Source organism: Zalophus californianus, chromosome 8, assembly GCF_009762305.2.
Source record: "Zalophus californianus isolate mZalCal1 chromosome 8, mZalCal1.pri.v2, whole genome shotgun sequence".
Lineage (NCBI taxonomy): Eukaryota > Metazoa > Chordata > Mammalia > Carnivora > Otariidae > Zalophus > Zalophus californianus.
In genome coordinates, this window is record NC_045602.1 from 30,258,871 (window position 1) to 30,272,244 (window position 13,374).

At 42.5% G+C, this 13,374-nt stretch overlaps 1 protein-coding gene across 2 annotated transcripts in view; it reads right to left on the reverse strand.

The window, feature by feature from the left end:
• FEZ2 (fasciculation and elongation protein zeta 2) overlaps positions 1-13,126 on the reverse strand; it is a 41,373-nt gene extending 28,247 nt beyond the window's left edge. For both annotated transcript variants that reach the window (XM_027622864.2, XM_027622863.2), the window contains exons 1-4: positions 12,826-13,126; positions 8,680-8,788; positions 2,570-2,686; positions 581-722 (exon numbers count right to left, since the gene is read on the reverse strand). In XM_027622864.2, coding sequence (XP_027478665.1) covers positions 581-722; positions 2,570-2,686; positions 8,680-8,788; positions 12,826-13,079 — 622 coding nt within the window. In that variant the 5' untranslated portion in view covers positions 13,080-13,126. The remainder of the gene's footprint in view (positions 1-580; positions 723-2,569; positions 2,687-8,679; positions 8,789-12,825) is intronic.
• Positions 13,127-13,374: the final 248 nt, after the last annotated feature.

A 13,374-nucleotide genomic window follows, 5' to 3' on the forward strand; every position in this document is an offset into this window, starting at 1 on the left:
TGGAAAAACTAAACTAAATACATACTTGATCACATGTGCCCCAATGTGTGAATTTTTTTGAAGACTGGGAAGATGAAAGGAAAGACTATTCCCTGAAACCCACTTTCAGTTTTTTCTCAGCACTTCTCACGTGAGTGAAGCTAGGACATCACTGAAGCCCTCACCCAGTATGAGTGGTGTCTTACAAAATGACAAGATTAGGGCAGAGACGCACACAGAGGGAAGGCCATGTGACGACAGAGAAGCCCGCCATCTACAAGCTAAGGAGAGAGGCCCCAGAGGAAACCAAACCTGCCCACACCTTGATCTTGAACTTCTAGCCTCCAGACCCCTGAGACATTAAATTCCTGTTGTTTAAGCCCTGGACATGTGGGACTTTGTTAGAGCAGCCCAAGCCATCTAATACAGGATTCAAAGGTGAATATGACAAAGTCCCTGAGCAATGATAAAAATACGCCCAAACATTGCTAGAGGGCTGAAGAAGGGTGTGTATCACAGCCTCTAAGAGTCAGAGCTTTCTGGAGATGGTCTGAGATACACAGGAAGTATGAAGAGCCTGGATTTAAGGAGGGTGTCTTACTCTCTTCATAACTGCTTGTGCTGGACCTCTGAAGAGTCTGGATTTCCTGGGACAGCATTGACAGCCGATCTGACTGGGTGGGCGTTTCATCATCTTCTGGGTCTGGAGATTCCTGCATCATTTCTTCAATTTCTTCGATAACCTTCCAAAATATACATACTACTGTTACTCAGAGGCACTTGGGAAAACAATCTATCTGCACACTGTGCTCACCTGAAGCAACCAGAGTAGAAATGCACTAAATTCTCCACTAACCAGCGGTGTGCAGGAGGAGCTGGTGCTCCGAATAATCAAAATTTTGCTTGTAAGAATGAACATGGTTTATCAAAAAAAAAAAAAATTACAATATGCTAAGCACAAAATTAAACAGAGTATGATTTAATGTCCATCATGATTCAGTAAGCCCCATCAGATCTTGCAATGTCTGAGAAACGGTACAAAAACACACATATAATTTACTGCAGATGTGTTAGAACCAGATCATAGTTATAGTCAAAAGAAAGCAAAAGCACTTCATCAAACTGACATAAATTTAAAAAACAGAACAGTATAAAAAATTGATACGTAAAGCAAAAAATTACCTCTACGGCAGCAAAATTTTCCTTTAACAGCAGAAAAAGAATTTCATGTATTAACTCAATGGAAGATTAAGAAATACTCAAAAATTACTTGAAGTGTAGAAGCTTAAAAGAGAAAAAAAAAAGCTGCACAGGAATTTCAGAAGTCTCTGTCTTTCAACCAATGATCTACGGTCATGTGCAACACTGCTCGAATCTTATGATAGTATCTTGCCCTGCTCTACACTGAAAAGTTGAGAAGGATACAGAAGTCAGTGAGAACTTAAAACTAGAAAAATTACTCAACAGTTAGAAAAAAGAGATCTAAGAGTTTAAAAAAAAACTATTAGAAAAAAATACAGGATGAATCAGCAAGCTTAAGAGGTTGCTGTAATACTTGTACTGAGGAAAAAGAAGAGTAAATCTGAGGGAGGCGGGGATTATGTTAATTAGTAAGCAGATTTTCTCAAATGGGCGTTGTAAAAAAGCACAATGAAACACTGGAGAAGAAGAAGAGTCTACTTCACTAAGTCTTGGGAGCAGGAACGGCTTATGGCATTCAGGCAGATAGATCACTGAGGAGACAACGGATCTCAGGGTCACGTACTTCCCTGGGATACCATGCTCCACCTCTCACAGCCCTCTACCCCATTATCTGGCATTTTAAGCACTGCACTCTTTCCAGGCCTGGAATAATCCAACCACAAATATGACGAAGGAGCATCAACATGGCACATGTTTAATAGACTCCTCCCGGCCTTGCCATAACTTATCTCTTTACTGACCTCATCCTTCCAGCCTAAAAATTTAATGTGGGAGTGTTCAGTCAGAGTAGCTGCGGAGCATGTTATTTCAGGAAGAAGTTCTTGCACTACATTTTGACAACACAAGTGGGAAGAGTATTCAGACAATGAGAAAGCTGATTCAAGTGGTTTAAATGAATACAGGGCTGACATTGTTAGAGCATTCCACAGGAATAAAGCTCACTCCTTTCTGGGCGCATAATATGTACTTCTAATAAGTGCTAATAATTTTTACACAGGTTTTTAGAGAGAGTAGGTAATTTCCGCAGATACAGTATAGTTTGCCATGTCTTGCTAACTCTAAAAAAACGTACAAAATTCACAGTATTTTTTATGATTTCAGTAGAAGCAATAACCCTCCCTTAGTAACTTGCTGTTACTGTTTTAACAAGGCCTATACTGGGAAAGTGCCTATATTGAAAAATCTTCCCAACTAACATAATCCCGTCTGCTTCAGATTACATATACCTTCTTTTCTCAGTGGAGGAGTTAACTGATAAGCCTACATAAACAGAAAATGCAGTAAAAATAAGTAAATTCCAACAACCCCTCACTTATTGCCACAGTAAGAAACTGTTTTTCAGCTTGAGGTTCCCTTTTTCTTTCCTGGACCAATGTCTCCTCTATACCTGATCTGCAGTGAAGAGGGGCTCTTCATTAACGCAGGAGACGATGATTGAATGCATATCCAGCTGTTCTCGCAGCTCCTCATCATCTGATGTATCAAAGAGCAAACTGTCACTTATCTAAAAGCAAAATAACCCACTGTTAAAAGCAGGACATTCTGATCACAACAAAGTCACAGTGTCTGGGTAAAGAAGAGTCTTCCCTTGAAAGGGAGAGATGATTACGATCACTCCGTGCCCAGCAGTGTGTGAAGGGCTTTACATATTCATCTCAAACACAAGGGGGGGGGGAATGGAAAATAAATAGGAAATTGCCGAGGTGCCGCACGCATCCCCTAATGCCCAATACCGACACACGCTCAGCTGCTTTTCCCTGGGGAAGAGTGTCATATACAGTATTGGTTAGGAAGTCATAAGGAATTATGGGAGACGGGGAGGGAGGTAATGGGCGGGTTTAGCAGCAAATGTTATTTAGTTCACAATCTAATAGTAAGATTGGTATATGTTAAATTCCACAGATAACATAAAGTTAGTTACTTCCAAACTAACTTCTAATATTCAGGATTAAAAGCTTAGGATTCGACTCCCTGGCACTGTCCACGAGAGTAACACTTTGCCTTACAGGTGAACATCTCTTCTTCCAAAAATAAAATCTCTGCAGGTTCCAAGAACATCTTTCAATCTAACTGTGCTGGAGGTTTCCATTTGCCTCACTGCCATTTTCCACCCTGCTCTGGGCCTCAGGAGGCTGAACTTTATGGACTAAATCAAAGGATGCCCTTGACTTCTGGCTTCCAGTTGGGTTAAAAACCACTGGCAGACACTAGCAGGACACTGGAAGGTGGGAGGGTGAGAGCCAGACAGTCATCCCACTGTCCCCCCCCCCCCCAGCCAGACTACCAAAAAGCAGCAGATCTTGTCAAGCAGACCTCTCCCCCACAGCTACTCTCTCTAGGTTCTGGTAACTTCTTCCTCTCCTTACTTCTTCGTGCCCAGGGGTGCTACTGCTTGCTGTTGCCAGCCCTGGGTTATCACACCATGCCTACCTAGCTGGTGTCCCTTAACCTGCCCACACCAATAATCATGACCAAGAATTTAGTACTAGTCCTAACTGCAAAGCCATATCTGAAAAACACAGCAGCTGAAAATGGACAAGTGATCATGTACCTATCATCTACCTACCATGACATGACGATTCAGATGATGAACAGAACTAAAACTAAAGCTCTTGTCTTCAGAAAGGAGTTCCTGAAGAATAAATGGGCAACAAGGAGCTAGGTAAGAGGCAACCATGCATTTCTCTGAGGTAGTATATAATCTAAAGAATAATATTTTACCTGAAAAAATTATTTTACTTGCCAGTGCAGAGGATACACGTAAAATTGAAGACACAATTGAGGGGATGTAGGTCCCTACTGCCTCCCTAGTTCCTCATGCAGGAGCATCTAAAGTGTAATGGTGAATACAACCCACAGAGTGAGAAGGGCAAGGGACCACTGGCATGCTGCCTTTCAGAATGTCAGGCTGGGAGGGGAGCCACATCAGGGCTCCTACCACAACATGCATCCATGTTGTAACTCAGGGATGACACACCTCCTCAGTCTAGTCTTCACTGCGCGACCAGCCTAGGAAAGGCCTGGACATGGCCTTCAGTGTATCATTCTGGACTTTCAGAACAGTTTGAAAAAAATCTAAAAGCTTCCAGAGAAAAAAAAACCATCACATTAAAAGGATCAAGAATCAAAATGTCTTTTGAACTCTCTACAGCAACAAAAGAGATGAGAAGAAAAATCAATGTTTTTCCATGTTTCAATAAATTTCAGCCTAGAATCCTATCTCATTAGTAGTTAACCTCATACACTCTTTCTCAGAAAGCTACTGCAGAATAAGTTCCATTAAAACCAGGAGGAAAACCAGAAAGGAAGCAGGCCTGGGATCTTAATACAGGAAAGAAGTGGGGGAATTCTTACAATGATGGTGAAGTAAAGATCACACAATGATGGCTGTGAAGCTCACCTGGAGAGTAAACAGTTCAGATGACCACTGTTACTGCACGAGAAGTACTAAACTTTTCAAGAAAAGCACCCGAGAAACAGAGGCAGAGACACTAACAGATTCTCTGGTGCATGTCACTTACTAAAATGAGTTTTATGGCTCTGTGGAGGCTGAATTTATGAACTAGTGATAGCTTAAATGAACCACAAAAAGGCAATGATTATTACCCTAAGGAAAAAAAAAACAAAAAAATTACAAGAGGAAATTTACTCATGATGTACCGAAAGGGGTCAACTGTGAACATTTAAACAGTCAATATAAGTGATGAAGATTAATTTAACCAAATATTTTTATATAATTATATTGGGAGGACAGGGAAGGGAAAGTTTTCATGAGGGTTATGCTGTTGAGGGTTGGAAGGAGGACTGAGAGAGACCTAAACCCTCACCCTCTGGGTGGAAAGCAAGTGGATAAATTCTAAAGTTGAAAAAAAATTAAGTAAAATGATGAGAGCATGTTACCTGTCAGAAGAAACAGTTCAAGGAATTGAAAGTGGCTGCCTCCAGTAAGCGGAAAGCAGTGTTCAGGATGGGGTAGGGAGGGCAGAGGCTGCTTTTTCATGCTAAGTCCTGTACTAGGCCTAGTACCTTGTAAACCGATGCAGTTATCCTTTAATAAGGAACGTGAAAGATCAAGCGCTTAGGCTCTTGTTGAGAGAAAATGTTTGACTTCAAGTTTATAGAAGTAGGGATGGAAAGTCCCACAATCTAGTTATAAGGATGTGTGGATGATGGGGATAGACCTAGCAATGATCTTCACAGATCCTTAAATTTCAACACTTCCCAAAATCAATCTTCATTGTAGTTGGAGGACCATAGATTTATTTTCCCCCTTACAGACAAATCAAAGTTTTCGTTTTAAAATGACTCCTAAGGAAGATACTATCTTCTTCCTGCCTCTGCTCTTGAAGATAAAAAGGTGCATAAAACAAAGTCCCCGTCCTTGAGAAAACACTCATGGTAGGAGGAAGAAGCCGGCACAGGAGATGTTCCTAAGACAATGTGATTTACAAGCCTTCTACTATATGAGCATATTCAAAAATGGCACTGGATTTAGAATAGTTTTTATAGCTATGGCCAAAACACATGCGTGATACCAGTAAACCATTAGAATAAATTTCCATAACAACAAAAATAATGACCCCAGATCATCTTTCTAGGGACTGAGCCAAGTCCACTCCCCACAGAAATGGCATATGTTAAGGGCTGGAATCCCTTTCGGCTTTGAAAACTAACCCTGGCTCTCATGGGTATCATCGTTCCTTCTCCCACTTCGGCATCAGTGTGTCTTCTCTTTGCCAAGCATTCCCATCACTCCTTCCTGTGTCAGGTTAGATAAAGAACTGGTGGTTCTATTGACCTGTCTGAAACTGAAGCTGCTTCAAGGGGAAAAAATGTGCCTATGTAAGAATCTGGAATGTACTAGTTGCCTTACTGTAGAAAGACTCATCAAATTTAGAAATGTGCCATCTTGAACCTCAAGGAAAGAAAAATTAAAAGCTGAAATGTGGCAAATGGTGGTTTTCCTGAATGTTTTTCTCATCCTAATGCAAAAGAAATGTTTTCTCCCTTCATCAGGAAAAAAATTTCCAAGGGCGCCTGGGTGGCTCGGTCAGTTAAGCAGCTGCCTTCGGCTCAGGTTGTGATCCCAGAGTCCTGGGATGGAGCCCTACATCGGGCTCCATGCTCAGTGGGGAGCCTGCTTCTCCCTCTCCCTCTGCCTGCCACTCCCTGTGCTTGTGGTCTCTCTCTCTCAAAAAATAAATAAAATCTTTAAAAAAAAAAAAAAAATTTCCTATAGATCCTATTTTATAGATGGAATAACCTAAAAGATGCTTTCAAAGGCAAATTCAACATAATTCAGTTATGGAAAGACTAGAGCTCAGAATAAGCAACGCTAAATGAAATAACTCAGGTTTAAAAAAAATGTAATAATATGCTAATAGAATGAGAAGGTCACTTCTTACACAGTTCCTTGTTCTTCAGGAACTTAATGTGCAGTTACTCCTTCCTGAGGAATAGAGGTCTAATTTCAGTTCTTACTCATCACCTGGGTAGTTGTGTCACGATAGGTAGATGACAGATGGATGACCACTTGTCCACTTTAATCTGCTGAGTTTTCTAGATAAGGCTTTTATAATTAAGATCAGTTACTAGTACTAAGCTCCAAGTCATTACTAATCACTGCCCTTGGCCATACTGTTACTCTAGCATTGAAAACAATCAGAAGGCAGAAAAAGGGAGGGATTTCCCAAGATGCAATCTAAGAACAATACAAGATACACATTTTATTCAATGAAACTAAATTAGTGTCCCATTCATGTTGCTAATGCACTTCAATTTGAAACCCTGAAAGGATCTCTTCTATGCTATTTTTTAATATGTCAGACAAAAACTCACTGACTGGCTATCATGGATTTAGCACTATATTAAATAATACAGAAAATACCTATTTTTTAAAAAAGAACTTTCCGTCATGTTTTCTAACCTTAGGGTCTCAATGACAAGAAGATTATTCATTCATTCACTCAACAAACACTTATCTTAGTACTCACTATGTGCCAGGCACAGTGGCAGTTACTAAAAAGACTAAAAAGATTTGCTACCAGCAAACCACAATCTAATGACAGACGCTGAAACATAGGATTAGTAAGAGAACAAAATAATGGTTTGAGACATGGACAAAGTGCTGTGGGGACCAGTACCCCAGAGACAACGGGGCTAAATTCTGGGGGACAGATAAGTCCTTGAAGATTTTCACACCCCCACCAGTGTAACCAATTCCCACAAAGAAAGCTGCATTTTCCTGCCACACAGGGATTGAGGCCATGGCTACATGGCCATCTGTCAGAGAGGCTGCAGATGGGGACTCCCCCCAAGGGAGAGGCTGGATTAAGTGTCCTTTAAAGTCGCTTCCAACTCTAAAATTGTATAATTCCATGAGATCAGCAAAGGCTAAAACAGTAATAGGAAGCTTCAGAGAGGAAGGGAAACTTGAACCAAGCCCAAAATGATAGGCTAGGGTCTAAATAAACAGAAGACAGAGCATAACATATGTTGTTTTATTCCTTTTCATGAAACGTATGCCAGGTCGGTCAGCAGAAGAGCTTAGTGGGGTTAATAATGTAATAATACATACAGTAAGATTTCTCTATCTACTCGATTACTGGCAAATACAGACAGAACTCTGTATTTTACTAGAAAATAATAGGCAGCAGGCTGTCCTGAGTCATATATTTGAGAAAATTGTTTTCACAAAACATTAACAATACTATTTAACATACTGACAGCCCCAATGCATTATACTCTCAATTACACAAATACACTTAATGAAACACGGAGCATGCCAAAAGGTCTGGCATGAGTTTACATTGTTATATGATAAGGAACTTAAACAGCCCCTGAAACTTAGATACCTTGGCTGTTTCTTGTCACCTTTAGATAAACCTAACACTGCTTTTCCATTTTAAAACAATGACCTTCCCTCTTCTATTTCCTCCCCACCCCCACCCCGGCTGTCCCATCACCCTGTGCTCACACTTCTTACCCAAGGCACCTTCACTTTACAAACCCAAGGAATCCCCAGCAGCCTCGAACAGGTAGCCAGGAACTCTAAGGTCTTTTAAAGGTTCTCCAATACTCACAGGAACCCACAGTCTTCAGAAAACATGCCATGTCCAGCAAGTCCTTAAATTCATCAGAACGTTAACTCGATGTTGTTTTTCCAGATGCTCAATATATTACCCAGTTTTCTCAGCACACCAAAATTGTGCTAGTTAAGCTCAAAAAAAAAAAAAAAGCTGATCCTTGGTGTTCATATACAGGTGATGAAGATTTGGCTAAACATACAAAAGCAAGTGTGTGCTTGGGAAGAACTGGAGGAAAGGGCTAGCAAGTTGACGGCAGTAGACCCAGGATGGCAAGAGAGGGCCACACCAATGGCTATAAACTTGGAAAGAAAAGGCAACCCAGTGAATCTGTGTTAAATAGAAAGGTTATTTTTTAGTCCTATTATCAGAATCAGTTATTCGGAAACAATTCGCTCAATTCCTAACTTACCCCTTTTTCTGAGAGGTTCAGTGTAAGCAAATGCAAGGTCCTGGTATGGGATGATTTCCAGTCCACAGGCATTACGTTTCCATAATTATCTGTCAGGGCATTCCAAATCCTTGAAAAGAAGAAAACTACAATCAATGAAAGTTAACATCCCACATGTCTTTTGTTAAACAAATACCAAAACTATTGTGAAAGAACAAAAAATGTCAAAGCAAAACAATGGAGGGCCTCCTGTTTTCCAGAAAAATACCAACAAAGAAGAGCCCCCTGAAGAAGACTAAACAACAATATCATTGGGCTGACAAGAAGTGCTGTGGAAAATGCAGTGGTATAAAAAACTCTCTCAAAGTCAACAGCTCACATTTCCACAATACTGGGTGCCAGGCATCGTCTGAAGCAATTTACATACATTAACTCATTTAATCCTCGAAAACAATTATTATGAAGAGCCATTATTATCCCCAATTCACAGAGGAGGAAACTAAAATACAAGGAGCTTCTGTAATGTTTCCAGAGCCACGTGGGTACTACATATGCTGGGTTTTACAGTTATTTATTGATCATTGCATAGGGTGAATAATCTTTCTCTAACCCAAAATGTGTTATCCTTCCTGGAGAAAGAATTCAGTCTCAATGTGAGACTGGGGTTTAATATCTATTTTGTAATAGGCTAAGCACTAAGATAAAAATGAAGGAAGAAAGAAAGGGGAGTCCACAATAAAATGCACAGAAGTTATAGCCAATGCAATCACCCTTCCTTATTGTCAAACAGCATTTTGGGGAAGCAACAGAGTAAAACGAAAGGGTGCTTTACTAAATTCAGGAAACACAGACTCTCCTTTCCTTTCTTCTTCAAACACTGAGTCTTTGGCCACGTTCCTTAACCACTCTAGGTAAGAGCTGCCCTTCTACAAAATGTGAGGCTTGAGTAACAGACATTCCTTCCAGCTCTATTACTCTTAAGCATTATTTCAAATGAGCTGTTTTGAGGAAAGTCCCAAGCCACACTGGATAAGGACAGCAAACTCCAACTTCATGACCAAAACTCAGATTTAATACCCAAGTAGTAACAGCATAATAAAACATGACATTGTATTAAAAAATGACTTCAGAGATATAAATGAGATGAAATTTAATTGGGGTAAGTTAAACACTACATATATAAGCTACTAAATGGGCAGAGATACACAGATGTCATAAGAAAAAAAAACTAAAATATATGGCAGATATCTAATCATGAATAAGCCATTAAATAACTGAGCAGATTTGTTTTTTTTCCAAATGTGTAAGCCACTAAGAGACAAAAACAAGACCACTGGAGGTATAAAAATAAGATTGCAAGCTTAAAAATAAAGAAGCAATATACTTGATTTAATGAATTTGGGATCTGGTGCTAAAGAGAAGAAGCAATGGGACCATAACTGCCAAAAACATAAAATCCCAAAATGATGTTTGGCTTTGGAATGCACATTAGCCTCAATGAAAATATGAACCCAAAAAGCTCTGGGAAACTGGCTCGTTTACCCAGCACATCTCCCATATGCATAGTTCATTCCTATTCTCCTCTCTGTTAGAACCACAACCTTCTCCAATGCCACAACACTCCAACTGGAGGCAACATCTCTGATTGCTAAACTTGCTGAGTTTCTGACCCACACCTTCCTGGGTAAAAGACTTTCCGATACTGAATAACTCTACCTAATCCTGGTGAGGAACTTGAGTAGGATATTCTAGTAGGTGAAGACGGTACAGGGTTTTAGGGACTGCTTGTTTGCTTCTTCTTAAATGAGGCTGGAACAAGAAGACGAGTGGAATACTTCACCCAGTAGGTGAGACTGTGGGTGAATCTGATCTTCCAAGAAAGTTAAGGACAATTAACAGTCCTCTAGCTCCACCAATGTCAGAACAATAATAGTTGGAAGGACACAGGGCTGAATTAAGTGAAAGATTTCTAGAATTCTCCAGTCAATACACGAATTGCCTTTATCTTTATCACAAAGTATTACAAGCAGTCATAAACGACCAGCAGGAAAGCTTATTTCCAAAGAGGCCAAAGTCCTGTGACATTGAATCCCATGTGATACCCTTCTAAAGCAAAACCATAGCAAATAAGTATAATCCATATTTAACCAAAACTAAACATATTTAACCAAAAGTGGGGCTCACAGAAGTTAAAATAATGTGCCCTAAGCCAATGCAATATCTGAGCGAAAGAATTCTCAACTCTCTCTACTAAGAGGAGCAGGGATGGACTCTACCAAGCAATGGAGAGATGTATGCAACAGAAAAGGGACAGTGAGCAGTGACCAGCCCTGGCACCTGAAAAGAGAGAAAGAGACTTGTTACGCATTCCCAAATCAAGAATCATGCATTACTACCAACATATCATCTACTAAAAACCATTATCAAGAGTAACAAAATATTTTTTTAAGTTTTACATCAACCTAGGATTTAAGCAAAGACTAAAATAAACTACTTTCTAGATAGTACAGGCAAAGCAAAAATAGGGAACCTTAACATTTGTGTACAAACCACTAATCTATTCTGAGAAGTTACTCTTGCCAAACCCAAATGCACTGTAATGATCCAGAATTTGTCCTGAGTCCCAATGATTCAGAGTATATAAATCTCTGAATATATATATATATTCAAAAATGTCATCTTTTGCTACCAGCTACATACATGGGTATACAAAATCCAATCATAAACTCTCCCCTCCACACTGGGCAGAACACTGCAGACGGGCGCCAATGAGACAATATGGTCCCCAAAATAGCTAGGCCTGAACCACTGCTAAGGCATGGCCCTCATTCTCAAATCTCTCTTCTCAAGCTTCCTACCTTGTTCACAGAGGAAAGGAGACCATCAGGCTGGAAAGCCCTTTCTATGCCTATGGATCCTTCTCTATCTCGCAAGAAACCTTTCCTAACCTCTAACCTCTGCAATCCATCAGGGCTCTAAAAACCCATCCCCTACCCACGGCCACAGTGTTTATTTCACTCCTTGTACCAGCAGCTTCTCCACGGCTTCTTTCCCCAAACCTATACAATATGCTCAGCTCCCTCACTGTCACCATTCCTTTTAATACCCTTTGGGGGTGACACCCTGGTACATAATTACAACCCTTATTTAGTCAAATTATAACCGGGGTTCATGATAATCAAATAAAGTGTCCCCCCCCCCCAGGAACTCTGCCTCTCCCTTACCCAGCTCGCACAATTCCTTATGAATGTCCTATCATTGCACTTAGATGATTCTGTAATAACTACCTGTTCATACATGCGTTGTCCCACCAGACTAGGAGATCCTTGCTATTAACAACCACAGCCTTTCTCTCGGTTTTTTGTTTTGTTTTTGGCCTATGTGGGGATTTGCACTCCACCTGGGCTCTCAGATGGCGCCGATAAATTCCTGTGGCATAAATGCTGCTTCAGCGTTGGTACCTTTGCACGTGCTATATGGGCGAGCTGCAATGCTAGACCTTTCTTCATCTGCCAGGCAAACTCCCACTCATCCATCAGGATCCAGTTTGCACATTTCTTTCCCTGTGAAGCCTTTCCTGGCTCTCCCACACACCCTTTTAAATCTCCTATATTTCGCACGTATGTCCAGGAGAGCATTTGTTACCCCCATACAAATTATTTGTTTACAAATCCAGCCCCCATCCTAAGTTGTGCCCTACGTGAGAGGGGTATGTTCAGTCACCTTGGTATTCCCAGCGCGAAGCAGCCTCTGGCACTTAGCGCTTAAATAAATGCTAGTTGAATGAATGAGTGGCTACACATGTGCCCGAGGAGGTTCTATATCTAACTACCTGCTCCGTGGAAGGAGGTTCCCCTCTGAACCCAACCTGGGTCGGTTTCTAGGGAGCAGGAGGAGGGCAGTGGCGGAGGGTGAGGAAGCGTGGAGCGCAGGGCAGCGGGGGGGATTTAAATCTCTGAACGCCCAGAGGCCGAAAGCCCCAGGGAGCGCGGCGGGGGAGCAGAGAGGGCGGGGACTCGCCAGCCGGAGGAGGCGGAAGGAGGGCGCGGGGAGGAGCCTGGGGCCCGAGTCCCGCCGAGGCTGCAGACAGAGGGCCAGAGGGCAGGACGAGGGCCGCGCGAGGGGCAGGGGAGGCTCCCGCCCGCTCCCGGCCGGGCCCGCACTCACTCGTCCCCCTGCAGGAGGCTGCACTCGGTGATGGGCCGCACGGCCGCCCTCGGGGGCTCGGCGCCCGGACCCGAGGGGCGGAAACACAGGCTCAGCTTCTCCTCCAAGCTGCAGGCCAGCGCCGGGAAGCCGTCGCCTCCCCCGCCCGGCCCTGCGCCGGCCTCGGGGCTCGCGTTACAGTTCTCCTGGTCCTGGAGGCTCCGGGCCGGTTCCTGGAACTCATAGAATTCCTGCCAGTCCCCGTCCGCCGCCATCGCCGCCCGGCGCAGTGGCGCGCCCCGCCCCGCCAGAGGCCCCACGAGAGGCCCCGCCCCGCAGGCCCCGCAGGCCCCGCCCCGCCTCGGGCCCCGCCTCCTCCGTCCACCTACCACGTGGATCTGCACGGGCAGCCCAGCCTCGGGGTCTTCCCTTTTCCTGAGTCTTGTCGTAGGTGATTGCAGCCCCTTTAGAATGAAAAACTTTAATTACGTTGAGTCACTTTCTACAGTCTCTGTCACTCAGGAATGGCTTCCCTTAGTGGGAAACTGGCCTAAATGTGTCTAAAATAGA